The sequence below is a fragment of the Heterocephalus glaber genome, unplaced genomic scaffold (assembly GCF_053883595.1).
Source record: "Heterocephalus glaber isolate CG9 unplaced genomic scaffold, H.glaber_assembly_v1.0 deba00000331, whole genome shotgun sequence".
NCBI lineage: Eukaryota > Metazoa > Chordata > Mammalia > Rodentia > Bathyergidae > Heterocephalus > Heterocephalus glaber.
The window spans coordinates 56,726,558-56,754,381 of record NW_028258142.1 but is presented as its reverse complement, the minus strand read 5'-3'; the positions used below and the strand labels follow the sequence as shown (position 1 = coordinate 56,754,381).

Sequence of the window (27,824 nt, the reverse complement as noted above, 5' to 3'; positions counted from 1 at the left end):
TTTGGTATGTTTGTGATTGCTTCTAGCCTATGAGACTGTTACAGCCAGAATTACCTTTTTAACCCAAGAATGACTGTCATCTATTTAAACCTCTTGCATTTCCGTTCATTGTTCACAGGAGAAATTCAAAACCACATGTAGTTCTCCCTAAACAAGCATTTTGTTTCACATATCTAGACCCTTACACATATCTAAACTGTTACTTTCTGATCCCAATCTAGTTAACCTGCCAAACTCCTCATACTCTTTTTTTTTTTTTTTTTTTTTTGGTACCGGGGATTGAATTTGGGACCTTGTACTTTCGAGGCAGGTGCCGGAACCACTGAGCTAAATCCCCGGCCCTACTCCTCACACTCTTAAGTGTCAGCTTAGGCATCACTTTGTGTAGCTTGCCATGGTTTCCCAATGCAAACTTAGGGATTCTTCTACCTTTAAATTACCCCTTTATATTACCTTTAATATGTTATCATGCTCTACTGCAGTTGTTTTTACCCTTAAATTGTAATCCATAGCTGTTTAAGAACAAGAATGTCTTCTTTTCATACAGTGCATAGCACAATGCCTGGAACTAGTAGGTGCTCTATACATACTTGTTATTAGAGTTATAGAAACTCTGATACACAAAAATTTATGAAACACCTTCATGTATGTGATTTCTGTTTAAATAGGTTACCTTAAAAGTTAAAAATTGTGCAGTTCTGAAAACCTCTCCCTTATATTCATGAAAGATACAATAAATATGGTTTAATATTTCTCCTGTACCTTAGTTTGCTATAAATCATTTTCTGATCCATATTCAGTGTCAATAAAAAATTACCTATTGCATTCAATTCATTTAGGAAAAATAGAAAACTGAAAAAGTTTAGCAAGTGTGTATGTAAAATACCTGCAGCTTATTGCTGTTTTTAGTAGATATTTTGGATTTTTTAACAGAATTTAGAAATTTGTCCAGTGCCATTTTGTATTGGTTCTTTGAGCCTTTGGCTTCCTTTTATATAATTTGTATACATGTAATTTTTATAAGTGTAATTTTATACACATAATTTATAATTTTTTTCTTAGAAATATATGGAACAAGAAGTTGTCCCACTGATAAGTCATCTTTTAATTTAGCTACAGTTGTTGCTGAAACACTTGGACTTGGCATTCAAGAGGAATCTGTAAGTAATACTTATTTTGATGATAATATGAATTAATCAATATGTCCAGTTAGAGCTGCCCTTAGAGAATTGAGCAAGAGAAAAATTATTTAATCCAGAGATCATTGAATAAAGACCTAGAACAAAACTAATGTTTGAAAGGCCCATTTCTATTGTCTACTCCAAAGCAGGCCCAGTAACCTCATCTTTAGAATTCTTGGGATATAGATAGGATTGAGCCAGAATTGCAGGGGAAGAATTATGGCAGAGTGGATATATTCTGCCTGTCCTCTTTCCTTCCCCATCTTCTTCCTGTCTAGCCTCGTGCTAAGAGAAGACCTAAACCCTGAGATTGATTTCAGAATGTAGTGGGTCTTTTTGCCGTACATTAAAGGAAAATTTGACTTGGAAAACAGGCTGAATTCTTGCTACTCCCAAGAACTGCTGATCCAGTTAGACCTAATTCTTGGGGACTGAGCCAGAGACTAGCCCCAGCATATTTTCATCTTCTTAGTACAGTACTTCCTTACTTATGACCAGTACATTTATTGGGTTTTTTTCTTGATTGAGCCCTAGAAAATAGAGAACTTCTTCATTCTTAAGTTCTGGTTTGACACAATCTCAAAATAGTATTCATTTGCTTAAGTTAGTAAGTGTGTATGTGCCCCATAAAGTTGTCTTGCTGTTGAATTTCTGAAATTTGAGTTTTTAAAAATTATACTGTATTTAGTTTTTGTCCTTATAAAATCCTTTCTCACCATACTTTCTTTATTGTTTTATTTTATTTTATTTTATGTTTTGGTGCTGGGGATTGAACCTGAGGCCTTTGCATGCTAGCCACACACTGCCACTCAGCTAAACCCCCAGCCTTACTTTCCACGTTGATGGGACAAAATACCTGTCAACTACAACTCAAAGGAGAGGTTTTGGGGGTTTCTTTTTTTTTTATTAGTACATGTTTGCAGTACATGAAATGTGCATTCATCTTACGGAGTGTGTGCATATACATAACACAGCTTGATTCTTTTTAATCTCCTTCCCCTTCCCACCCACCACCCTCCCTCCATCTCTAAATCCACTTTCTCCATTTTTATTCATACTGTTATTATTTTTGGTTCATGTTTATGATATATAATGTTTACATTCATTGTGGGTATTTAGTACATGTGCATGACACAACTTAAAATCTTTCTATTCCTTCCTCTTCCCTCTCCCCTCACCCTCGGTCTCCTGGACTCTTCCAAGTTTGCAAAAGATCTGTCTCCTTGTTTCCTTCCATCAGTCCTTTCTTTTGCTCTTTATTTGTTCTTTGCCTTACTCAAATGAGGGATACCATTTGGTATTTAAGGTTGAGAAGGGGTTTATTTTGACTTGTGGTTACAGTCCACGGTCAGCCAGTTTCAACCCAAAAGGGGATGAGGAAAATTCCCTGGGGGATGCTGCTCACATCATGGCAGCCAGAAAGCAGAGAAGGGGGAGGAGCAGAGGCTGGAGACAACACCCTTCCAGGTCACATCCCCAGTGATCTGCCTCCAGATGCCACCACCAGGCCCCACCTCCTGACAGCAGTTTAGCCACAGCCCCACCATGGTTCAGTCTTCTTCTGAAAGCCCTGCTTGTGAGGACACGAGGCCTCTGAGGACATTCTCCATGTAACCATGACAGACCTGCTTCTTAGGAATGAGTCAGATTGGCCTCATCATATTTTCATTATTTTAGTACTTACTTACATTGGGCATGTTTACTTTTTTTTCCTTGATTGGTCCATAGAAAATAGAAAATGTGAATTCTTCAATCTTAATTTCTGTTTTGACAAAATTTTAAATTTTAAAATTCCCTCACTTTAGCTAGTAAATGTATATGTACTCTTACAAAGTTGTCTTGCTGTTGAATTTTCTGAAAATTGGCTTTTTTATTTGAGTTTTTATCCTTTTTAAATCCATCTTCACAGGTGTGGTGACACAGGCCTGTATTTCTAGCTATTCAAGAAGATGAGGCAGGGTGATTGCAATTTTGAGGCAGTCTAGGCAATTTAGGGAGTCCCTGTCTCAAAATAAAGAAAAAAACATTAAAGGCTGAGGATGTATCCCAGTGGTAGAGCTCTCATGTGTTTGATTCCCAGCACCACACACACAAAAAGCCATCCTCAGATGGTAATGCGTACTTTTTCATCTTTGTACTTTAAATGTATTTTATTGATTTCTGATTCCCTCCTACTTAGAAACCTAGCAGTTTAGACATCAGGTCAGTAATTTAGACATCAAATATTTTAAGGAAACTGAAATCTAAAGACTTGATGCTTGTAGTGCGAGTCATAGGCCAACAGCATCTGCATCACTTTTGAAGTTGTTTGAGGTGCAGAATCCAGACCTACTGAATTTCCGTGTAGCAAGATCTCCCGCTGTATGTATGTTAAAGTTTTAGGGGCCGGGGATTTAGCTCAGTGGTTCTGCCGCCTGCCCCACAAGCTCAAGGACCCGAGTTCGATCCCCGGTACCAAAAAAAACATTTTAGAAGCACTGCTTTCTAAAGGATCCTTTAAATTTATTTGTATTCTCTTTCCCTCATGTTAATAATGGTTTTTGGAATTGATGTTTTATATACCAGTAATAGAATATACTTACGTAAAATATTGATGGTTTTCTCTCTTAGAACTTAATATAGTTCATATTTTTATTGTGATGAAATTCAGATAATATAAAATAAATAATTTTAAAGTGTGCAGTTCATTCAAGGCAGGCATGGTGACACCAGCCTGTAATGCCAAGCACTCTGGGAGGCTGAGGCAGGAGGATTGCAAGTTTGAGCCTAGGCTGGGCAATTTAAGTAACTTGGCAAGACCCTGTCTCAAAATAAAAAAAATTAATTTGAAAGGCTGAGGATGTAGCCCAGTAGGAAGGCCCTCTAGAATGAACTAAGTACTGCAAAAAATAAATAAAAGTGTACAATTTCGAATATTCATAATATTATGCAACTACCACCTTTTCAAGGATGAGTAATATTCCATTGTTTGCATGTGCTTCACATTTTACTATTAAAGGAATCTCAGGGTCCCATGAGCCCTCTTGGTGATGAGCTGTACCACTCTCTGGAAGAAGATCACAAGAAACAGCCTTTTGAGGAGTCCATGAGAAATGCTAAAGATAGTTTAAGGTAATTTGGGGCACTTTGGTGAAAACTTGTGACTACTGTTGAGCTCCCATTAGAATTAAACCATTTCATTAAATTCTTTCTCTTCCTCAGATAGAGTTGTTATTCTGGCTGGCTATACTTTTATTGTGAAAAATGTCCCTTCAGTTTATGAGCAATTGAGAGCCCTTTGCATTACAATGGAGAAGTAGGTGTTATTTTTAAATCCTCATCATCAACCTGTCAGTACACTATTTAAGAGCTCCCAGTCTTCTGCCCCTTTAAAGGCCCAGCCATCCTTTCTGTGTTTGTTGCCAAATCCTGTATGTTATACAAAGGACATCTATAAGCTGGATGAGTTTCTAAGATTGTATTGCATCTCATTTTTTGCTAATTTCATCTGTTGTCATAATAACCCTTTAAGATAGGTTTTAGTACTTTTGAAATAAAAATGCAGCCCCTGAGAGGATTACATGTCTTAGTAAAGTCACTTAGATGTTAAGTACTAGACCCAGAGCTCATAGCCATTCCCTGTCTTCACACTTAAACCTCGGGCTCTTTCTATAGCTTTCTCCTTTACTAGAGACAGCTGAGTTTGATTTTCTAATTTAAGAGTTTTGGGGTTAGAGATGTAGTCCAGTGGTAGGCTGCTTATTTAGTAACCAGGAGGCCCTTGGCTTGATTTCAAACACTGAAGAAAAAAAAAAACCCAGAATTTTGTTCTTAGAGTTCATTAATTTTTTTTATAATGAAGTTATTTAAGTTACTTAGGGAAAAATTACATAGGAATATTAGGGTATTGAGACATGTTTCCTGAACCGTTTTCCTCAGCTCTTTGTCTCCCAAATGAAAAGACTCTAACCAGTTATACTATATCTTAAATTTTGGTTAATCATCTGCCTCTCTAATAGATAGTGAAAACCTCACTATTCTGTGTTAAGCAAAGGTTTTTCTCATTGTGCTTGTCTTTTGATTTTTACCATATGAAAAAAGTTTTCTTATTCTTTATTTAGATTTTCAGACTCTACTTCAAAGACTCCTCCTCAAGAAGAATTGACTCCTCGGGTGTCATCTCCTGTATTTGTACCTACGTCTACTGTGAAAAGTAGTTTGGGTTTGAATACAAGTTTGTCCCCTTCTCTTTTAGACACTGGGAAACAAAGCCATCTCAAAACAGCCCCTTTCAGCAGCACTTCTATTTCTAGATCAGAGAAAACTAGATCAAAATCTGAGGATAGTGCCCTTTTCACTCATCATAGTCTTGGGTCTGAATTAAACAAGGCCATTAGCCAGTCATCTTCTAGTAAGCAGATTCTTAAAAATATAAGTGAATCCATAAATGAACAGGATATTACTGATCACACTAAAGATACTGTGATAGATAAACATATAGTGTCCCTGAAATCATTGGGAGGCAGAACATCCAAAAGGAAGAAAACTGAGGAAGAAAACGAACATGAAGTATGCTGCCCCCAAGCCTCTTTTGATAAAGAAAATTCTCTTCCTTTTCCAATGGATAGTCAATTCTCCATGAATGGGGACCATGTTTTGGATAAACCTCTGGATCTGTCTGATCGGTTTTCAGCTATTCAGCATCAAGAGAAAAGACAAGGAAATGAGACTTCCAAAAACAAATTCAAGCAAGTGACTCTTTATGAAGCTTTTAAGCCCATCCCAAAAGGCTCATCCTCAAACTATAAGGCCTTGGATGGGGGCTCCATGGACTCCCCAGAGGAGTCCTGTCTACAGGAGTGTGTCCGCCAGTCTTTACGTAAATCCCCTCCAGACAGTAAAACACCATTACCTATAAAAGAAGAAAATTCCATCTTCAAGATCCCTCTACGTCCACGTGAAAGTTTGGAGACAGAGAATCTTTTTGATGATACGAAGGTTTGTGTTAAATGTTTAAGGATTTTGATTAAAATCACTTGCTGTGATTTCATCTGGATGCTAATTATCATTTCTATTTAGGGTGCTAGTTCTAATGAGCCAATAAAAGTAAAAACCAGATCAGTTCATGGAGGATGTGAACTTGCATCAGTTCTTCAGTTAAATCCCTGCAGAATTACCAAAACAAAGTCTAACAACCAAGGTATGCACCGTATAAATAGGATTTCTACTCTTCAGTGACTTTGAATTTAGATATTTACATACTTTGAGTAGATTCAGTTGTTATGGAAAATTTTTTAAATTTCCTCCCTGAGTATTTGTACTCATAAGATGATTCTCATTGCTTTCATTTTACCTCTGATTTTTCTGCTTTTGTACTTTGTAGAAAAATGAGTTATTTTGGTATCTGCTTTTAAAGGTGATTTTGTAGACTTATGTTTTATAGTTTTCCTTTACAGAAGCTTTTAAAATTTAAACTATACAGAATTTTTTTTAAAAAAATAGCATCCAAACCTTATTTCTCATTCTATAGGTAATTTGTCCTTTTTATTTCATTTGCATTTTTATGTATAAGCATGAATGTATAAATTATTTATATAAGTTTTTAAACTTGTAAACCTTGTTTGCCATGGCATACATATAAGTTTTTAAACTTGTAAACCTTGTTTGCCATGGCATACATATAAGTCTTCTGATAATGTACTGTATATATTTTAAAGGAGTCATTTTGTTTTTTCAGCCACCAAACATTTTTCTAATTCATATGTAGTATTTTTCTTTTTTTTCTTCATTGGCAGTTTATTCTTTCATTCTGGGATTATTTTCCTTTTTTCCTGAAATATATTCTTACTCTTCAAGCGTGAAAACATTTTTTTCACTCTCATTCTCCTAATTTTTTTTAGTTTTTTTTTCCTTTGGTTAATTTCTTCTTGACTGCCTTCAGGGCTATAATATGCCTGTTTAGCTTTTCACGGTCAGTCTAGAGTTACTGCATACTACTTCATGTTCTGGAGCTCTACTTCATTTATTTGTTGTGTCTTATGTTTACATACAGTACATTGAAAACCCTTCCAGGCAATGTTATATTGTCAACATTTTTAAAAATATTTTTATTAAAATGTAAATTACATACCATAAAAATCCACCATTAAAATTTACGATTCAGTGGTTTGGGTAAATTCACAGAGATTTTCCAGCCATCACGGTAGCCTAAGTTTAGAACAAGCATCGCTCTGCTGATCTTCCTCTTCCCCAGTTCTGGGCACCACTGATTCTTTTGTGTTCATAATTTAGCTATTCTAGAGGTTTCATATAGATGGAATGCTTCAGTGTATAATCTTTCATGATTCACCTCTTTCATTTGGTATAATGTCTTCCATTTCATCCATATTATAGCATGTACTGATATTTCTTCATTCCTTTTTACTGCCGAGTAACATTGTATACCAGATTTTTCATCCATTAATAGAAATTTAATTGTTCCTTCTTTTTGCTGTTATGAATAATACTGCTGTGAACATTTGTGTATAAGTTTTTGTGTGGATGCATGTTTTCATTTTTTCTTTATACTTAGGAGTGGAATTACTAGACCCTTTGCCAACTCTGTGTTTAAACTTTTGAGGGGCTGCCTGTTTTGCAGAGTAGCTGTATACCATTTCACATTCCCACCACCATTGTGTGTGGGTTGCACTTTCTCCGCATCTTCACTAACACTTGTTATCTTTCATTTTGATCTTTGTAGATGTGACATAGTATCTCATTTTGATTTTGCATTTTCCTGAGGGCTGATGATATTGAGTATCTTTTTATATGCTTATTGGTCATTTAAACTCTATTCAGAGCCATTTCCTGTTTTTAATTTGGAAAATTTACCTGTTTTTGTATTGTGAGTTCTTTATATATCCCAGGTACAAGTCTTGTAGTAGACTTGTGATTAGCAAAAAATTTCTTCCATTCTGTGGGTCTCCTAACATTTTAAAGTGATGAGAATTTTCAAAATCTATTTTTAATTGTGTATTTTTCTCCTTATCTAAGATGCATCCTTTGAAAATATCCAGTGGAGTATAGATCCAGGAGCAGACCTTTCTGAGTATAAAATGGATATTACTGTAATAGATACAAAGGTAAATTAAAAAATAAAACCAAAGCCCATTTGCTTATTCTAGTGAGTTAGTGAACTTTCTCTCTTGACTTATTCTGTGACCTTTATTCACATACTTCTTAAATACATGTTTTATTCAAAAACCAAAGAAAGAAAGATACTTGTTTATCAAACTTTATGGTATTTTTGAAAAGATAATACTTTCTGCCTTTAAAGGCCTTTACTTAAAAAGCATTGGTACCATTTTTTTGATTAGTGCAAAATTCTAGTTATATGTTTTTAAATTATTTTTATGAAAATAATCCATATGCTGTGATTAGCTTTAGAGTAATGTCCCATCAAGAAAATATTTATTTTCCCAGTTGACTAATTTTTTAGGAACTGCATTTTTTGAAAATAAGTCATAGTGTAAATACTTTTTTGCTTTATATTTAGGTTCTATAGTTTGAGAAGTTCTCTTTCACTTGGTAGCATATTAATAACAGAGTTTAACAGTTGCTAAAGTAATTTATGCCTATCAAGAAATCAAATTTGATTACTGAAATCATTATGGTTAGTTGTGCATTTTTGTTCATTGCTGTGAGGCAGATTGGGAAAGATGCAGGATGAGCCAAGGGCAGTCTGTGGTGTGTGGGTCCCTCTTCCACGGACAGGAGTCCTCCTTTTTCCTAGGCTGCGATGCTGGCATATTAAAGTGATATGTTTTACAATCCGTAAAACCTGAATCTCTTTTCACAAAGAATGAAAGCAAATAATAGTTTAATGCTTAAAGATAGAAAAATTTATGTGTATTTACCAGAAATTTTGGTAAAAATACAAATATAAGGCCAAAAAGAAATAATTATTAAATTTTGGATTTTAGGATGGCAGCCAGTCAAAATTAGGAGGAGAGACAGACATGGACTGTACGCTGGTCAGTGAAAGCTTGCTTTTAAAGGTGAAGAAACAAGGGCAAAAAGGTGAAAAAAGTCCAAGTAAGATTTGCTTTTTTAAAAATTTTAATAAAAACATGGAATGAAGTTTGTATTTACACCATTGTACTGATTGACAGTGAACTCTATCATTGTTATGTCTCATGTGTAGATGCCCCCCCACAACCTCAAGTGGTCATAGGTGGGGCTTTTCATAGGTGGCTGGATCTAGAGTGTGTGACATGGATTGATTCATAGTGCGATGCTAGGAATAAGGAACAGAAAGAGGCTCGTCACTTATTGTTGCTATTGCTTGCCTTCTGCTCTGTGATGCCCTTCAGCCACGCCACCCTGCCCTGGAGCACCCAACTATGGACTGAAACCCCTACAGACAGGGCCAAATCAACTTTTCCTCCTTTAACTTTGGGTGTCGGGTATTTTGTCTAAGCAACTAGAAAAATAACTAAGACAATAATAAAGTAGAATTTTTTTCCCTGCTGTTAATTTTATATCCCTTTTAAGGACATTTATTTTCAGTGTTTCAGAAAAGAATCTTTAGCCAGAATAATTTTATTTCAGAAAGAATTCAGATTGTTTCCAAGGGTCAGCAGGCTACAGTCAGCTACCAGTTTTATTGTGAACAGCCTCATTCATTTGTTGTTTGTGTTGCCTGTGGTTGCTTGCTCCAAACAAGGATAGAAATGAGTTTTTGATCCAGAAACCTTATAGCTCCACAAGCCCATTTTACTTTTTGACCTTTTAAGAAAAACTTGCTAATCACTAGATTTAGACAATTTTCATAAAGAGAGGAAAAGAGGATCTGAAGACTCCATGTGTCTTAGTCATTTACTCTTCACAGGGACACAATCCCCCGACATGCACAATTTAAAAGAGAGGTTTGTTTTGGCTTATGTTTCAGTCCATATTCTACTGGCTCCAAGCCAAGACAGCGTGGCAGAGGGGCATAGTGGAGGAAAAGCTGCCCACCTCATGGCAGCCAGGAAGCAGAGAGCAAAGGGAGGAGCCAGGGAGGCAGATGCACCCTTCCAGGTCATGCCCCCAGTGACCACCTCCTCCAACCAACCTCCGCCTCCTAACATTAAATTTAAATGTAGTGTCCTGGTGATCCAGTCACCCTTCAGAAGTGGCACCTCTGAGCTCATGAGACTCTTGGGGGGACATCTGATATAAACCATGGTACCATGTCAGAATTGTGATTTTTAAAGCAATTTGATAAGGAAAGAAGGCAGTTCTACTAATAAGTATTAGTATAGATTTGCAAAATAGTGCTGAAAATGATACTGTATATGTGGAATTAATCTGCTATATTCCACCTCTACAGAAAAGGAGATTTCATCAGATCAAGGGTCTACAGCCCTTTGTAGTGAGAAGTATTTTTTTAGCATAAATAACATGGTTATTCATCTGCATACTCACTTTCCCTTTTTTTAGTTCTATTTTTTATTTGTACATGTTTTTAGTATGCAATGATTACATTCATAGTGGAGAGTTGGTACATGTACACAACACATCTTATGTACTGAGAAATTTAATTCTTCACCTAAAACCATGATTGATTTTCCTAAAATTGTGGGAATAATAGAAGGACTTCGGTTAGCACTGCCTTCACAGCATTTCTAGCTATATCACATGACTTAAGAATTAGACTGATAACAGTTGAGTTTATCACCCTAATAGATTGAAGGGTTAGGGCTTGCCCCTCGGATAGCAGTGCTAAAAGCAGAGTCATTTCTCAGTATCTTATTAAGGATTTTTGCATCTTTGTTCATTACTGAGATTGGCCTATAGTTCTCATTTCTCAACAGTCATCTATTAGAAGCTGAGGATGCTCAGCTGGATATCCGTTCCCTGTCTTGAATTTTCTGTAATCTACCTACCTAGGTCCCAAAACTCAAACAGCCAGGTCTTGCCTGGCTTCTTTTGGATCAAGTCAGAGAAAATTTCAGTAGTCTTTGCCTTATATCTTTGTCCTTTAGATATGATTGGGCAGATGGCTGTCAACATCACATTGTAAAAACAGCAAGTGGGATAGGAGACATTGTTGAGGCCTTATTTTTTTAAAAAAATCTGCCCCATAAAGTAAAACTTTTTTCATGCTTAGAATTGGTTAAAATGAAATACACCAATGAAAACTTTCAATTACTGCTAATATTTTAATTCAGAAAATGTTTTCTAGAAGCCAGGCATGGTGGCATAAACATCTTCCCAGCTACTTGGGAGGCTGAGGTGGGAAAAATCCTAAGTTTGAGACCAGCCTGGACAACTTAGCAAGACCTTATCTATAAGTAAAAAGTTAAAAAGGGCTGAAGGTTTAGATCATCTGTAGAGCCCTTGCATAGCATGTGAAAGACCCCAGTGTTTCCTACCAAGGTTCCATGAAGCCTTGATCCAGTCCTCAGCTCTCTGGGTTTCTGGGTTTGTTGGCCTGGCCACAACCAAGAGTATGAGAAAAACCCATAAAAAATGGAAAAATTAGATTTTTTTTTCACCTGTAAATTGAGCTTATTTTATCTTTAAGACCCTTGAGAATTTTTTGTAGTGAGTTTCCTGGAAGGGAAAAGAAAACATTATAACCTTGGGTAACTTTGTATTCTGAAGCTGCAGTTTTTCTTAAAAGTACAATTTTAATATTGTGATTTTCCCTGGATTGGGAGAGGTGGCAGTTATTTGACACAGTAATCTTCTCTGGCCACTGTTCTATGCTGTTTGTTAGCCAGCTCAACTTGTTTCTGATTTTCCTTAAACTCTGGTTTGTTGTTGTTGTTGTTGTTTGTTTGTTTGTTTGTTTTTGAGACAGAGTCTTGCTAAGTTGTACAGGCTGGGCTCAAATTTGCAGTCCTCCTGCTTCAGGCTCCCAGAGTATTGGGATTACAGGCATGTGCCACCTCACCCCACCAAACTCTGGTATTTTTAAAAACATGATTATGTAATGGGAAATGTAGTTGGAGCTTCAAAGATAAATTTAACTCAAATAGAGCATCAAATTCATTATGTCTTTCAGTTTTAAACTACCAGGTGCTAATGATACTGCAAGAAAAACTTTCTGCTTCTTCATTAGAAAAAATAGAACAAGTAAAATTCTAGACATTTTAAATCTACTTTTTGTTTAAATTTAGTTTTGTCATCGTTTATTATGATGTATTTTCTTTTCTCATATACTTTGGTAAGACTTCTTTGGTTTATATGAATTGTACATGAGCTGATAGGAGAAAAATGTTTCTAAGGGGTTTAGTTGTATGACAGTAACAAAAATTAGCCTCCTGTTCACATGAGTCATGAGTAAAGGCCAGTTAAAGTCTTAACATAAAGCAACTACCAGAACTTCAGCGTTCATTCTTGCCTCGTGCACCAGTTGTAAGAATTAAACCTTTTTTAAAAAATCATGATTTAAGAATTGTCTTTATCACTTCATTACATACATTAGTTTGTTACTGAGTCACCAAGTTAATACTGACAACTAATATTTCTTAGAATCATCTTTTTTAACATGCCCACAACACATCACTACTTGTATTTACCGAAAGTAAACTCTTCACAACCCTAAAATCTGTAATCAAAGAATTTCTTTAAACACTTTACTACGTATATTATAGGGGTTTTTTTTACCTTCTTATATTCTCTGAATTAATACTCTAACAACACAGCTTTCAACTGACCTTTTTTTTTTTGGTTCTGGTGGTGGTACTAGAATTGAACCTAGGGCCTTCACATTGAACTCTTTCTCCAGCTGGGTTTGGTTTGGTTTGGTTTGGTTTTAAACCAGTGTCTCACCAAGTTACTGAGTTACCTGGCTGGGCTTGATCTTGTGAACCTCCTGCCTTAGCCTCCCAGAGTGCTGAGGTTGCAGGGGAGTGCCACTATGTCTGGCTACAACTGATATTCATAGAATCATCTTTTACACATGTTAATGCATTTATTCACTTGAAAGAGCACCCTTCAAAGTAAAACTTTCAACCCATATGTAAGACTCATGTTTTAAGTGTTTTAAAAGACCTTTTTATGTTGTTCTCTGCCAGTTACTACAGATTCATATTGGTCTACAAGGAAAACAAAAATCTTGCTTTTGTTCTGTGCCCATGCTTTTTTATACAGATAGAGAAAGAAAGATGAATGATAGCTTGGAAGATTTATTTGATCGGACAACACATGAAGAATACGAATCCTGTTTTGCAGACAATTTTCCCCAAGTGGTAAATGAATTGGAGGAATTATCCACTGCCATAAGGAAACCAAATGGTAAGGCTTTTTTCTCTTTAATTATGGCTTCTCCATTATACTGAATTCAGCTTAGTTAAGACATTAACTAATTGACAGAGGTTCACTAGGGCTTATTAACAAAGTTTTGTGGGTTTTGTGTAAATTTGTTTATTACTACTTATTTTGAAGTAATTTCAAACTAAGAGTTCTAAAAAGTAGTGCTGAGTGTTCTATACCGTTCCTTCAGCTTCCTTTTATGTTAACATCTTATATAACCATAAAATATTTATGAAAACAAAGAAATTAATCTTGGTTCATTGTTACAAATTTCTTTATAATATATACATAAATTTTTTTAAAGTTTTGAGAAATGACTGTTAATAATTGCAATAAAGGACAGTCTTGCAGAAAATTTACACCCATTTTCTGCTCTGAATGCTTTCTTTATCCTTCCAGAGTAACTCACCTAATGTAGTTATAAGTATAATTAGTCTTAAGATCTGTTACATTAGAAGCAGTGATTTTATAATGTGGGGTAACAACCAAGAAAGAATGAGCTTATATAATTGCAACTCTAAGTAGATAATCTGGATTAAAAGTTAAAATTCTAAATCCTCATCTTAGTGTTAGTAAGTAGTTGGAATTTTTAAGGTAGAGCAAAGATTGTTTTACGCTGGTTCAAAATAAACACACCTCCCGCTGTGGCATAATCTGTCTTGTTTACGTTGTTCTTCCATCACAGGCTTTTGCTTGCTCTATCCATGGCAAAAATATCATCAAATAAATTTTTTGTAATAAAAACTTAACAGCTGTTCTATATACTTTCCTCCCCAAGAAGAACAAAGAAAATGGATATTCTCGTACAAAGATGTACTTTTTAATTTCTGTCCTTTTTTTCCAGCTACATTTAATACTGAGAATCCCATTTGCCACTCAATGTCCCAAAATTCACTGTTGTTTTGCTTTTATTAAAATGTGTGCTACTGGGGCCAGGGATTTAGCTCAGTGGTTCTGGCGCCTGCCTCGCAAGCGCAAGGTCACGAGTTCGATCCCCAGCACCAAAAAAAAAAAATGTGTGCTGTTTTATTTACTGGCGGCTCCAAGAGTCTGTCTTTCTTACATATTTTATCTCAACTTTTATTAATACCTCTGAAAATGATTCCAAATCTGCAGGTCTAAGTTTACTTTTCTAGTAAATTCCATTCCTGCATTTCTGAATAATTGCTAGATTACTTTTGTGTCCCTTCAGCTTAAATTTAACATGTCTGCGACAAGTCCCATTTTTTTCTTACTACATTTATTTTTATTTTTCCCATTCAGACATATATTTTAGAATTTGTTGTCCATTTATTTTATTTTCTCCGCCCCCATTTCACAGAATCCTGCTGGTCTTGCTTTATGGGAAAGAGCAAGTTTGGAGGACAGTGTCAAAAGCTCAGTTCTGACACGTTCTCACCAGGCCTTCAAGAAGTGTTTAGAAGGCACTTGGCATATGTTTAGAATTTGGACAAGGAACCCACATTTTCATCTGTAGCAACATGGTAAAGAGATACTGAGTTTAAATGAGACAAAAAGTCAGAGAAGGTAAAATTTAGGTAGATTTCTAATTTAATTATATTAAGTTAAAGATGTTTATAAGATGTTAAACAGGTAGATGGAATCAGATCTGGGATTCAGAAGAGATAGGACTAAGCTGAGTTTAATGAATACACAGAAATGTTTTCACTGGGCTTCCAGAACAACACATACTCTGTTTCCCTCCTGTATTACAAGACAAAGCTTCTTCTCCATTTCCTTTGCTGTTTCTCCTTTGTTTCTCTGAGGCCATAAAATTGCTGCGCCCCAGAGTTTATAACCTGAAATGCTTCCCCTTTCATTTCCAACATCTTGGTGATCCCACCCGGTTTCACGCCTTTAAGAACCATCTACTTGCTGTTTACCTCCTGCCCCCAAATTATTTCTTTATTTTAGATTTCTTGTCCAAAATAAAAACATGCCAACTGCCTTCTAAACACTTCTTGAATGACTTCATTTTTCACCTTACTTTCCTGACTAGTCTAATCCTCTGGCAGTACTCTCTCCAAGTATATTTCATGTCACTTCACTTGTCTCCCTCTTAGCACTGCTAAACCACTGCTGTCTCACCTGTTCTTCTGCAGGCCTCTTACACCTGGTCTTTTTATACCAATTATTTCTCTTGTCTGGTCTCTTCTCTACAGGGTATCAAGAGGGATTTATTTTAAATGCAAATTAGATTGTGTTACCTTTTTGCTTAAAAACTCTTCAGTAAGAAGATGCTTGAGTGGCCAAGGAGTCCACAAAAAGATGTTCAGCATCATCAGTCATCCAGGCATTAATAGCACTTTCTATCCACCGAGATGGTTAAAGAGATTGATAGTATCTAACTTTGGAGATAGTGAAGTGCAGCTGGAAATCCCATACATTGAAAATGGCAGTATAAAATTGTTACCTGTTATTTTTTAAAACAGCTACCTTCTAAACAGCTTTATAGAAGTTTGTCAGTTTCATATAAAATTACACATATACCTATCCTGTTACCAGTATGTATCTCCCAAGAAAAATTAAAATATGCTCACAAAAAGATATGTTTAAGAAGGTTCATACAGTATTTAAGAGTAGCAACTCAAAACTGGGAACAAATGTCCATCGGCAGATAAATAAATTGTGACACATTTATTTAATGGAGTATTACTCATCAACAAAGGGAAGGAACTGCTAGACCCAGCAACATGGGTGAATGTCCAGCTTGTTGGGACAAAAATGAGCAAGCATACTATATAATTATGTAGTCCCAAAGCAGCCGTAGCTAAGCTATTTCATAAAAGAAATCATATCAGTGTTTATGGGGGAGGGGAAAGAGCAGAAGTGAAACACTAGAGAGCATTCATATCCTTATCGATCCAAGGCCATGGTGATCTGGTGCCTGTCCACCTCTAATTTCATCTTCCCCTTGGCTCTCCATTATTTGTTAAATCTCATGCACAGTGGCATTCTCATAGTTCCTATAACATACCAAAGTTTTTTCTGTCTCTATACCCTTACCTGTAATATTCCCCACTCCACCTCGTCTCATGACTGGCTTTTCATTCATCAGTTTCTATCTTCCCATCTTCTTTCTCAAAGAGGTGTTAACTCTACCTACTTAATGTTTAACTGTCCATTTGCTTAATGTCTGTTTTCTTCACTGGAATGCAGGCTCCATGAGGACAGGGACCTGGCCTCTCCTGTTCTACATTGTATGTCCAGAACTTAGTACAATTCTCAGTAGATTTTCATCTTGTAATGGCATTTGGTTATTTGAGTCTAGATATCATGCAATTCACATCCCAGATTCTGAGCTCTAGTTCTTAAGCTTTATCACCAATATTCTGATAAAATTTTTTAATTTGCTTATTTTCTAGTCATTATATTCCTGAAAGACACATAAAAATCAATGGAACAAATAAATGAGACATACTAAAAGCTGACTTGTGTTGGTTTTTGCCAAACAATAATGGACATCTGAGTGGTTCTTTTTATACATTCCTGCCAGCGTGAACCACAGGTGGTACATGCATGACTGTCCCATCAGATAGCTTGTACCACTGGCAGTACAAATGGATCTAATCACTTCTATTGGTCTTTTTAACCAATAAAATTAATAAAAAGCTACCCATTGAGACAGTCATGCATGTACCACTGGTGTTTCAAGCTGCCCAACAGGGAGGCATACAAATTATAGCCCCATTGTGAACATGTTAAAGTCTGAACTTCTCTCTGAGATAATGCTTTTTGGCTTTTTGGTAACTCCGAGGTAAGATAGGCATCCTCTTCATTATACAAATAAAAAGGACGAAAAGTAGTGATTGAAAATTTAAATGAGTTGCCCAAGGGACTAGACTATGAAACTCATTAAAAAGGTTTGGTGCATGTTACATATTTTTTCCAAACAAGCTAATTATTTCTCATTAAGTTCTATACTTAGTTTGTGATATGCTTGTTTTATTTACAGCACATGATGATAAACAAGATAAAGTCAAGCAGAAAGCATTTGTGGAGCCATATTTTAAAGATAATGAGAGGTAAGTGGTCTTGATTAATACCAGCAGTGTAACTGAAGTTACAGCACCACTGTCTTTGTCTCAGTATCGCTAAGCTATTAAATGCTGCTTTGATAAGAACAGAATAACTGACTCTGATCATAGCCAAAAGGACTGAAGAATGAAGATGATACATTTTCCAGAGAAGGACATTTTACCAGCAGCGCTCTTTTCAGATACTGGTAATAGTTCTCTGTTGTCTTATATCATAGCAAATACTGTATTTTTATTCTATTTTATTTTGAACTTTGGGAATTAAATTATATTAGGTGTTGAATCTGAAATTGTCATACTTCAGGATTATTTTATGAAGATATTTGAATCTTTAAAACAACAAAAACACCTTTTAAGCATCTTGATTTCAAATCATAGTGCTACTTCCTGCCTCTAATACAAACATCACAAATTGTTACTTTCAATCATGTGCTATTTGTTTAACTGAATTCAAGCATAGTACAGTAGAGTTAAAGAGCAAAATAAGGAAAGGTTTATGTAACATTTGTCCAATGGGGGAGGAGGACAGAGGACTGTTATTGACTGACACGTAATTTATTGAGTAACTCATTTGTCAGTATCACAAAAAAAAGCATAAAAATTTTTGGATAAATTACTGAAAATCACTTGTTGTATACAATATTTCTCATTTTTTTATCTTCATAGTACTTTGTTATGTGATTACAACATGGTTTATTTCCTAGCCCTAGACAGTTATGCCAGCACATGTAGTGCTGCAGTGACCAGCCTGCACTTTCTCTTTTTATAATTTTGCTTGTATGTCTTTGGGAGAGATTTCTAGAAGTAGAATTGCAGATTAAGAACTGTCATCTCAGATGTCTCATATTAGAGATATGCTGATTGTTTTTAAAATTTAAGTACTAGTTTATTTATTCTGAAGTTATTAGACTACTAGAGAAATAGAAAGTAGGTAAAAGTATAGGGATGGTGGAGGTCTGAGAGTTAACTTGGTTGCTTTTCCAAACTGAGAATTCTAGTAACAGGGACAAGAAGCTTCATAACCTTTTAGGTGACACATTTTTGGAGGTCTGCTGTGGATGCCAATCCACTAGTGGATTCCCTACTAAATTACAGTATACTTCAGAAACAGAATAGATAATATTCAGAGGAAAGGATATAGCCAAAATGTATTCTGCATAAGCTTAAGATTCCGTAAACTATCTGGGGGGAAAATACAGTTTGTCAGTATATTTTTATCACTCCTTTCTTATTGTCTCCCTTTTTAAATTCACAAATGGCTCCAGAGTTGAATTCTTGGGTGAAAACATAGGTACATGAGTTCATATACTTGGAAGTGGAGCACTTGAAGCTTCTTGTGAAAGAAAGTGCTTGCCAGTAGAGGAGCATGTTCCAAATATCTCAAAGGTGTAGATGTGCTACAAACAAGTCATTTTAAAAGTCAGATTTTGTGAATCAGACAGTTTAAGATCCCTGGGAATTTTTTTTAGGGGGATTGGCAGGGATGAGGCAGGGTCTCACTATGTAGTTCAGGTTGGCCTTGAACTCATTATATAGCTCAAGCTGGCCTCAAACTCAGTGGCTATCCTCCTGCCTGAGCCTTCTGAGTGCTGGGGTTACAGATGTGCCCACCACCCCTGATGCTCACTGGCAATGTTTTATAAACAGAATATATATGTAACTGTTTATTTAACACATCTTGTAAGCTTTAATTTGTGTATGGAGGCTTTTTAAAGCCAGGTACAAGTATATTAAATTTTTAAAATTTTGTACTTCTGTGTGTTTTTTCTTCTCAGACTACTCCAGAACACCTTAACCTATATCCCAGTGCCTTTGACTCTTCCCAGGTTTCCAGTGGTTTAGAGTAAGATCTGATGCATTTAAAGAGAAGCACAAATAATAATTGTGCCCACACTTTGAAGAACTCAGAATGGCTAGAGGCAGTGAAAGGCAGTGTCTCTTTTAGACAAAATGGCAAATAGCATATGAACAGACGATCTGTCATCTGAAGAGGAAATCTGGGTTCTTAGTACTAGGAAAACTGAGGCATTATTTTTTCTTGGTTATGTTACACATGCACACAGACACACATGAAAATTTGCTTGGATACAGTAGGTATTTAATAAATATTTGAAGAAATATTTTTCTAATATACTGAATAAGCATCTTAAATAAAATGAATAATGTTTCAGGATTATTTCTCCTCTCAACTCTCAGCTTTGTTAATTCAAATCATAAACCACTTGATCTTTGTAATAGCAAATAAGTTAATTTAAAATTCATTTTCCCACCAGAGAGACTAGCTTACGAAATTTTCCTCATATTGAGGTTGTTCGGAAAAAAGAAGAGAGAAGAAAATTGCTTGGGCACACGTGTAAGGAATGTGAAATTGTAAGTACTAATAGAAATGCTGTTTTTGTTTTAAAGTATAGCTTTATAGATCATAAAAATGATACAAACCATACTTGTATCCAGAAACCTTGACTGAGCTGGAAATAACAAGGAATAAAAGGTATACTGGCTATGACCTGAGAGATATAAAGAGGTGAAAGTGAAAGCCCTCAGTTTCTCTTAGATTAAGCAAATCTGAGGCTTAAACCCTACCTGATTCATATGATCAGGTAAGACGTTCATGCCGTTGTTCTTTTCTGTATTTGCAGAGGTGTATATATACACACATACAATTTCAGGAGACCTTTGATATTTCAGTAGGGTACTTTACATATCTTTTTTTCACAAACACACAGGAAATTAGATATACTCATAATTAAGAAATAATAATTGGTAAGCTCTTATTTTTCCCCCATTTTTCCTCTCCAAACAAAATGTGGTAAGTTTTGCTTCATTCTTAGAACACTTATATTTTTCCTTTTATACACTGGCTGTCTTAGATGTTGAACTAGTTAGTGTAATGCTTAGTTGTGCTGTTACTAACTCATCCTGGGCTTTGCTTAAATTCTGCTCTTTGTCCTTTCTTGCCCATTAGTTTTCTGATGCCTGCCTCTAGCAACTTACTTTGCCTTTTAAGGGTCCTTTTTTAACAACTATAGGCTATACGCCAACTAGCTTTTCATGGCTGTGACAAAAACCTGAATAAACAAGTTACATGGAGGAAAGATTGATTTTGACTCATGGTTTCAGAGGTGTCAGCCCATGGCTTCTTGGGCCTGTGGTGAAGCAGAACATCATAGCAAGGAGCATGTAGCAGAGCACAGCTGCTCCCTTCATGATGGCTGGGTGTAGGACATCTCCCAGTGATGTACTTCCTCCTGCGACACCTCCCAAAAGTTCCGCCACCTCCCAGTAGTGCCATCCCCTGGGCGCCAAGCCTTCAGCACATGAGCTTCTGGGGAATGTGTAAGATCTAAACCATAACAGGCTAGACAATTTGCTAACCCAACACCTTAAAAATTACATGAGAAAGTATGAATAGATTGTCATGTAGGTAGGCATTTGGTGAAAATACATATTCACAGTGGGAATAAAAATGAGGATCACTGTTTTGAAAAGCAGTTTGGCAATACAAGCAAAAGTCACCAGTATAATGAGTTTTATAACACAATTTGAATGTGATTTCTTAAAAAATATGGCCTTCATAAGTATATCTCCAGTTTTTATTTCTAACCATAACTCTTTATGATCTGGAACCAATCCTGCTAGTTAAGAAATAGCTCTTGTGCTAGAAACACTTTTAAATTTGCTTTTTTTCTCAGTGCTGTTCTTTGCAATTGTCTAATCCCTGAAAACCATGGTTTCATACATTTTATGTGGTTATTTTCTTTGGTGGTTAAAGATACGATAGTGAATTATTCCATTACTCCATCATGATAAGTGAAAGTGCTGGCCTCATATACTTAAATACTAGTTACTGTTCCTAAATGTATCCCGTTGTCTGTTCCACATGTGCAGTGTATAGCATACATGTGAATATGTGATAGTGACCTCAAGTTCCAAAAACAAATTCACAGTTTCTACCTCTGATTCCCAGATGTTACTGCTTAGCCTCCTGTATGTCCATTCTTTTGATTGTTGAAATAAAAGATCTGATAGGTTTTCACTACTCTGTTCTTGAGCATGTCAATAACTAATCTGTCAAGCAAATCTTTTTGATTCTTCCTTGAAAACACGCCATTCCTATCCATTTATTGCTGCCACCAGTGCCCTGGACCAAGACACCATTTTTTTCTGTCTGGAGTATTAAAAGTAGATTCTAAGTGATTTTCTTGTTCTTTTTTTTTTTTTTTTAAGAAACTTTATTTTTTAGAGCAGTTTTAGGTTCACAACACACTTGAATAGAAAGTACATTGTTTCATTCTTGTCTCTTCACAGTGTGCTTTCAACACAGCAGTGAATGGTCTTTTTCCCCTAATAATCTTTTTAAAATAAAAAGTTAAATTGTGTCACTTCTCTGCCCAAAACCTTTCATGTCTTCCCTGCTGACGAAGAAGTAGAATCCAAAGTTTTTACCAAAGACAGCAAACTGGTACCCTTCTTCCTCTCTGTGTTCTACCGCACTCCCATGTGCTCTGTGTGCTGTAGCTGCAGCTGGGCTACCCTGCTCTTGTGTCCAGATGTCTTAGTTTGGTGGTAGTGTTTTTTCCAATAAGGCATGATTATCTAACGTTATTCCATTCCAAAGCTCAGACTAAGGTAACAAGGTTATAGTTGGGCAGTGAGAATGGTTAAAATGTACCACCACCCCCGGTGTTTCAGAAAGTCTCTGAAAGCCTTTAACCCATGTAAAATTTAAATATATCAAAAACCTTTTCTTTAAACTTACAATTCTACTCCTAAGTCTGTTACCTAAGGCAATATCTTTGGCAAATTATCACTTCGATTTTCATCTTCTCAAATGTAAAATGAAGGAATTGCTGGATTATGTAACTCTGGCATCTGTGTTCCATTAAACTGAACTACCACTTTGTTTTCTTGAGGTCTTGAGCTTGAAGACCTATTTATGTGTAGTTTTTGTGTACAAGTTTTATCCGTGTTTGCATGAAGTTCAAGGTTGTCATGATTACAGTTCAGAAAAGTGTGCCTTTGATCCTAATTTTAAAATGAAGTTTACAGGGGAAGTCATAAATCCTACAACATTCAAGTCTAAATTTTTCTTTTAAAAAACTCTAGAAACATGGTAGCACATTCCTATAATCCCAGCTACTGAGGCAAGATGATCACAAGTTTCAGGCCAGTTTGGGCTATTTAGCAAGATCCTGTCTCAAAATAAAAAAATTTGTCAAAGATTCCAAGGATGAAACTCAGTGCTAGAGAGCTTACCTAGCACACACAAGGCCCTGGGTTCAGTCCCCAGTACAGATGGATGGATGGATGGATCTCGAGATGAGAAAATTACTTTGAAACACTCACATTATATCCAAATAATAACTGAAAAAACTGCAGACCTCTGAATTTTTGTAACTGGACTTGCAAGAATGAGAAGTTTGTACCAGTGTATGAATCAACTGTGTCACTGGGTACACTGAGGCAGGTTATTTACATTATGAATGTAAATTCACATTGTAAATTTATTTAGATTTTTCTCATTCATGGAACAAATATTACATGTACCAGTACTGATTACTGTTAGTAATTAATAGTATCTAAGTATGAATTACTAATATTATCCTCAGTATTAAGTTTCCATAGAAGACAGAATGTTTTCATAAGTGACTTGCTTAGCTCCTAGTTTATAATCAGTACACATTCCATTTACTATCCCTCTATCAGTATTATGCAGACATGCCAGCCGAAGAAAGAGAAAAGAAGTTGACTTCCTGCTCAAGACACCGATTTCGCTACATTCCACCCAATACACCAGAGAATTTCTGGGAAGTTGGTTTTCCTTCCACTCAGACTTGTATGGAAAGAGGTAAGACTATAGATTGTAACATTTTAGAGTTAATTCTTTAAAATATTGTATATACCCTAGTCTGAGCATTAACCTTTTCTCCATGATTCTGCTGAGGATTAGGTGCTAATTCTGTTATATAAAAATAAATTCCTAAAGATAAAAGGTTTACCTTCACCTCTCCTGTTAGTTTAATTGAAATCAAACAGTTTTTAATCACTTTAATACATTTACATATGTATTATGGTTTATCATTCAAATTTCAAAACGCAATTTCTCTTTCATCCTGTTAACAAAAAGTCTTAAGTAACTACAAAAGTTAGTGGCAAACTTACGTTGTTAACAAGAGAGCATCTTTTAAAAACCCACTGCTTTGAGCTGTGAACTTTTAGAGCTCACTCATCTAGAATGCTGGATGTTTATAAACCCTGTTTGAATTTTTTAAAAGATGTTTGTTAGATTGTTGACTTGTAAATATGACACGTTTAATATAATTTAAGAATGTGTGTGACTTTAAAACTGTTAATACATCTTGATTAGCGAATTTTGTTCTCGCTGTATTACTGCCACTATTACTCAACTAGCAACACAATGCTAAAAAAATATAAGTACACACTTACCTAGTTTTGTATTCATTTTCTCCCAAAGTTATTAGGTGTGTTCTGAAGTCCTCGTGTTACGGTAACTACCTTTGGGGCAGCATACTCCATTCTGCCCCAGCTCAGGCTAGGATTGTCAGTCTGAACATTGTCTGTACAGTCATATGCTACATAATATTTCAGGCAACAATGGGCCACATATACAATGGTAATTCTGTAGAATTCCATCTCCCAGAGAGATGGTAGCCATCTTAACTTGTGTATATATACTGTGGTATCTGTAAAGGAAACTGTTTAATAATATTTACCAGGCCATCCCCAATCATAAGCATGACTGTATTTGGGCAACATAATTACTTATAGTAATTAAGATCTAAACTTAGCCATTAGTTTAAACTAAATGAAATGCTCTAAAGCCTTAAGTGCTCTTAATCTTAAAAGAGCTATTCAGCTAAGCAGCATCCATTTCACATTCTTTTGTTATGAACATATTCCAAGGGAATTCACAAGAGCTATTTTTTATGATGGGGCCTCAATTGCTCAAAATTTTACGCCCTACATTACTGCATTCTTAGAACTTTTTATTATTTGCACATATTAAAAGTATTTGTATAGATACTCAGTTGGGCATTCCCTTTAATAACAGAATATACTCATGTTTTAGAGAAATTTTTTAAATCATCCTAAAACAGGAATAAATATTCACATTAAATGTATGCAATTTATCAAATTTTATGGGTACACTTCAATGAAGAAGCTGCCTAGAAAAAAGCCATGAGAGAAGAGATGAAATATATCAGCTAAGCAAGGACTTACCTGAACTTCTTAGTTTTACCATGATCTGTAGACCACCCAGTCTTGTCTTGTGGTTTAAAATACTGTGTTAAAAAAATGAAATAAAATACGGAGTTTTATGAAAATGTGATATGTTTTCTGAGATGTAACTGGAAAATGCAATGTTCATAATATGTATATGAATTGACTTTTAGGTTTATGATAGATTTAATTACTAGCCTACGGATCTTAAGCCTACAGTTTTAAGTCATAAACATCCAAAAGGTTTACCCACAAGCATTGAATAAATATCAAATAAGATTACCATTTAGAAGTTTTCAAATTTGTCATTTTATGCTATTCTCATTTAAGAGTTCTGATGGCCCAACTGTATGATTACTATATTTCCCCCAAAATAAGACCATGTCTTACATTAAATTTTACTCCAAAAGATGCAGTGGGGCTTATTTTCAGGAGAGGTCTTATTTTTTCATGTACAACAATCTACACTTACTCATTTATTCATGTACAAAAATCTACATTCATTCAGAGACAGTGCTGCCATCATCTGGAACATCATCATAACTCTCCAAACCCCAAATCCCAGCCTGCATTTCTTGCCACTTCATTTCCTGTAGACCCATTGGCCCCAGTCTGTTGCCCACCAGTGGTCCTCTCCTTGAATGAGCACTTCTTGTCCATGTGGCTTGCTCTTGGCGCCCTGGCAATCCCGCTGTCAGCGATTTTAGCCCATGAATTCTTCACCTGAGTCACAGCCTCTTCCAGGTTGGGCTTCACAGAGTTTCCGTCGAATCTAGTGTGAATTGAAGACTTAACGACACAGGAGTGGCACCAAAAATAATTAATTAAGGATGATGGTCCATTCAAAAGCAATGAAAAATTTCAGGCACCAAAATTTTAAAAACATTTTATTTCACATGAATGCATGAAGTGTGTCCATCACAACACACAACATACTAAATTATGAAGATTCATATTGGACAATCACATCCATTCATTATCAAGTGTGCACATTATTTGTGCATTGTGTCTGTGCTCTGCTCATTCAGCAATAAGTCTCGAAGTCATCTGTTTACGTAGGTGGTTACCTCTCCAAAGGCACTCGTTTAGGTATTTACAAATAATTATAATTTATCACTTAAATATTAACATCAATAATATTCATGTTTAATTTTGTGTGTGTGTATGTGTATATATATATATATATATATTATATATATATATATATTTTTTTTTGTACCAGGGATCGAACTCGGGTCCTTGCGCTTGCGCAGCAGGCGGTGAAACCACTGAGCTAAATCCCCAGCCCTATATACAGTATTTTTAAATGAGTACATCTGTCGTGTATTGCAACAGCTGTACTAACTGCATCTGTCTGGCTCATGATCTTAACTGCATTAATTTTGGGATAGGGTTTATATTTTGAGCATCCTAAATAATTATGCTAGGGCTTATTTTCCTGGTAAGACTTATTTTGGGGGAAATAAGGGGGGACCTTCATCACTTCCAGAGAAGCTCCAGGTATTTAACTTTATGATAGCTTTTCTAAAAGATTCAAAGTCTCTGGCAGCTATTATTATATTTCCACTAACCCATTAATAAGTCAGATTAAATCCCTTTTGACATAATAGCTCTCTGAACAGTCCTCACAGAATCAGACAGTCTCACAGAGTCAGACAGTAGATTCTGTGTTGGCCCCATAGTGTGCCCAGGGCACAATCCTCCCCTCAAAATTCTATGAGTGGAGACACCTTGGGAAAGAGTCCTGACCATCTAGAAGGTGTGAGGCAGGCATGTCAACCAAGGAAATAGCTACTCCAAAACATCATTTCTCCCCACCACCACCACCACCACCCCACCCTGTATAAGTACCTGAAATTTCTCTTAGTAGCAAAGTTCATTTGCAGCAGTTTGTACAGCCTCCGGGAGCCAGAATATGAAAATGCCTAAGACCTCTAGGTCTGGAATTAGAGCTTGGGCAAGGTTCCACCCCTTCTCCTTCCTAGCTTTGTAAACTTAGGCAAGTTATTCACCTTCTCTAGGTCTCCATTACCTCATCAGTGAAAAGTGTGAGTTACCTGAGGTGATGTACACAAAGCATTTGATAAATATTTGCTGTTTCTACCGTTAATATAAATGACAAAGCCTGCCAGGTGTGGTGGCACAAGCCTGTAATCTCAGCACCCTTTGAGGCTGAGGTGGGAGGATGCCAAGTTCAAGCCCAACCTGGAAAACTACTGACTTAGCAAGACCCTGTTTCAAAGTAAAAAATGGGGTGGGGTGGGGGGTATAGCTCAGTGAGAAGGCCTTGCTTGACTCAGTCTTCAATCCACACAAAAAAGGAAGCTGACGCTACGTAGTGAAATCATTCATCAGCATTACAGCAAATAATCAGAAGAACTATGTAAATTTATAAGGCATTAAATAAGGTAAATTTTACTGGATATATGCTGAAAGAAATGTATGTTGCAAATATAGTCTTCTAAATTTCTAATTTTTTTAAAGGTTACATTAAGGAGGATCTTGATCTTTGTCCTCGTCCAAAAAGACGGCAGCCTTACAATGCAATGTTTTCTCCAAAAGGCAAGGAGCAGAAGATATAGAGACTGAAGCACAAACAGGACAGAAGGGGACTTTTCTCCCTTTTAGTTATTTATAGGTAGTTGGTATTAAACATTGATTTTTTTTATCTTCTGTAAATTGACTTACAAATCAGTTTTTCTATTAAAAATGTTTTTAAATGGCATTTACCTACCACACCAATGACTATTTAAAATGTGGATGTGTTTATACTTTCTTACTATTGCATCTTTAAAACAGTAAGGTGCTTTAATTTTGCACTCTAACTTTAGAGTTGTTTGTTTACTGTTTTGGTAATTACAATTTTGAAAATATGGTAGTTGTCTGATTTGTTTTTTGCAATTATTTCATTTCTATTCCATCTTCCTTTGACAGCTACAGTTAGTGATTTCATGTTAATCATTACAGATTTTCATTCTCTTAATCATTTGCTCTTCAGTAGGGTATACCAGTATCTGATATTTAAGTCTTAAAAAGAAATGCTAAATTTCAGTAGTCTTAACTCTCGAGCTTCTTTCTTTCTTTTTTCTATTACTTAAGT

General features: G+C 35.8%; 1 protein-coding gene across 11 annotated transcripts in view; it reads left to right on the top strand.

The window, feature by feature from the left end:
- Window positions 1–27,597, top strand: part of Rbbp8 (RB binding protein 8, endonuclease) — a 92,299-nt gene extending 64,702 nt beyond the window's left edge. For 9 of the 11 annotated variants that reach the window (XM_087194096.1, XM_087194131.1, XM_021265165.2 and 6 more), the window contains 11 exons: window positions 1,063–1,160; window positions 4,180–4,292; window positions 5,282–6,158; window positions 6,240–6,360; window positions 8,193–8,281; window positions 9,122–9,233; window positions 13,284–13,427; window positions 17,401–17,470; window positions 19,756–19,852; window positions 23,189–23,330; window positions 27,209–27,597. In XM_087194096.1, the coding sequence (XP_087050222.1) occupies window positions 1,063–1,160; window positions 4,180–4,292; window positions 5,282–6,158; window positions 6,240–6,360; window positions 8,193–8,281; window positions 9,122–9,233; window positions 13,284–13,427; window positions 17,401–17,470; window positions 19,756–19,852; window positions 23,189–23,330; window positions 27,209–27,306 (1,961 nt within the window). In that variant the 3' untranslated portion in view covers window positions 27,307–27,597. Of the gene's footprint in view, window positions 1–1,062; window positions 1,161–4,179; window positions 4,293–5,281; window positions 6,159–6,239; window positions 6,361–8,192; window positions 8,282–9,121; window positions 9,234–13,283; window positions 13,428–17,400; window positions 17,471–19,755; window positions 19,853–23,188; window positions 23,331–24,662; window positions 24,851–27,208 lie in introns of those variants that run through there. The other 2 variants (XM_087194109.1, XM_087194133.1) reach the window with 2 other exon arrangements.
- The last annotated feature ends 227 nt before the right edge of the window (window positions 27,598–27,824 follow it).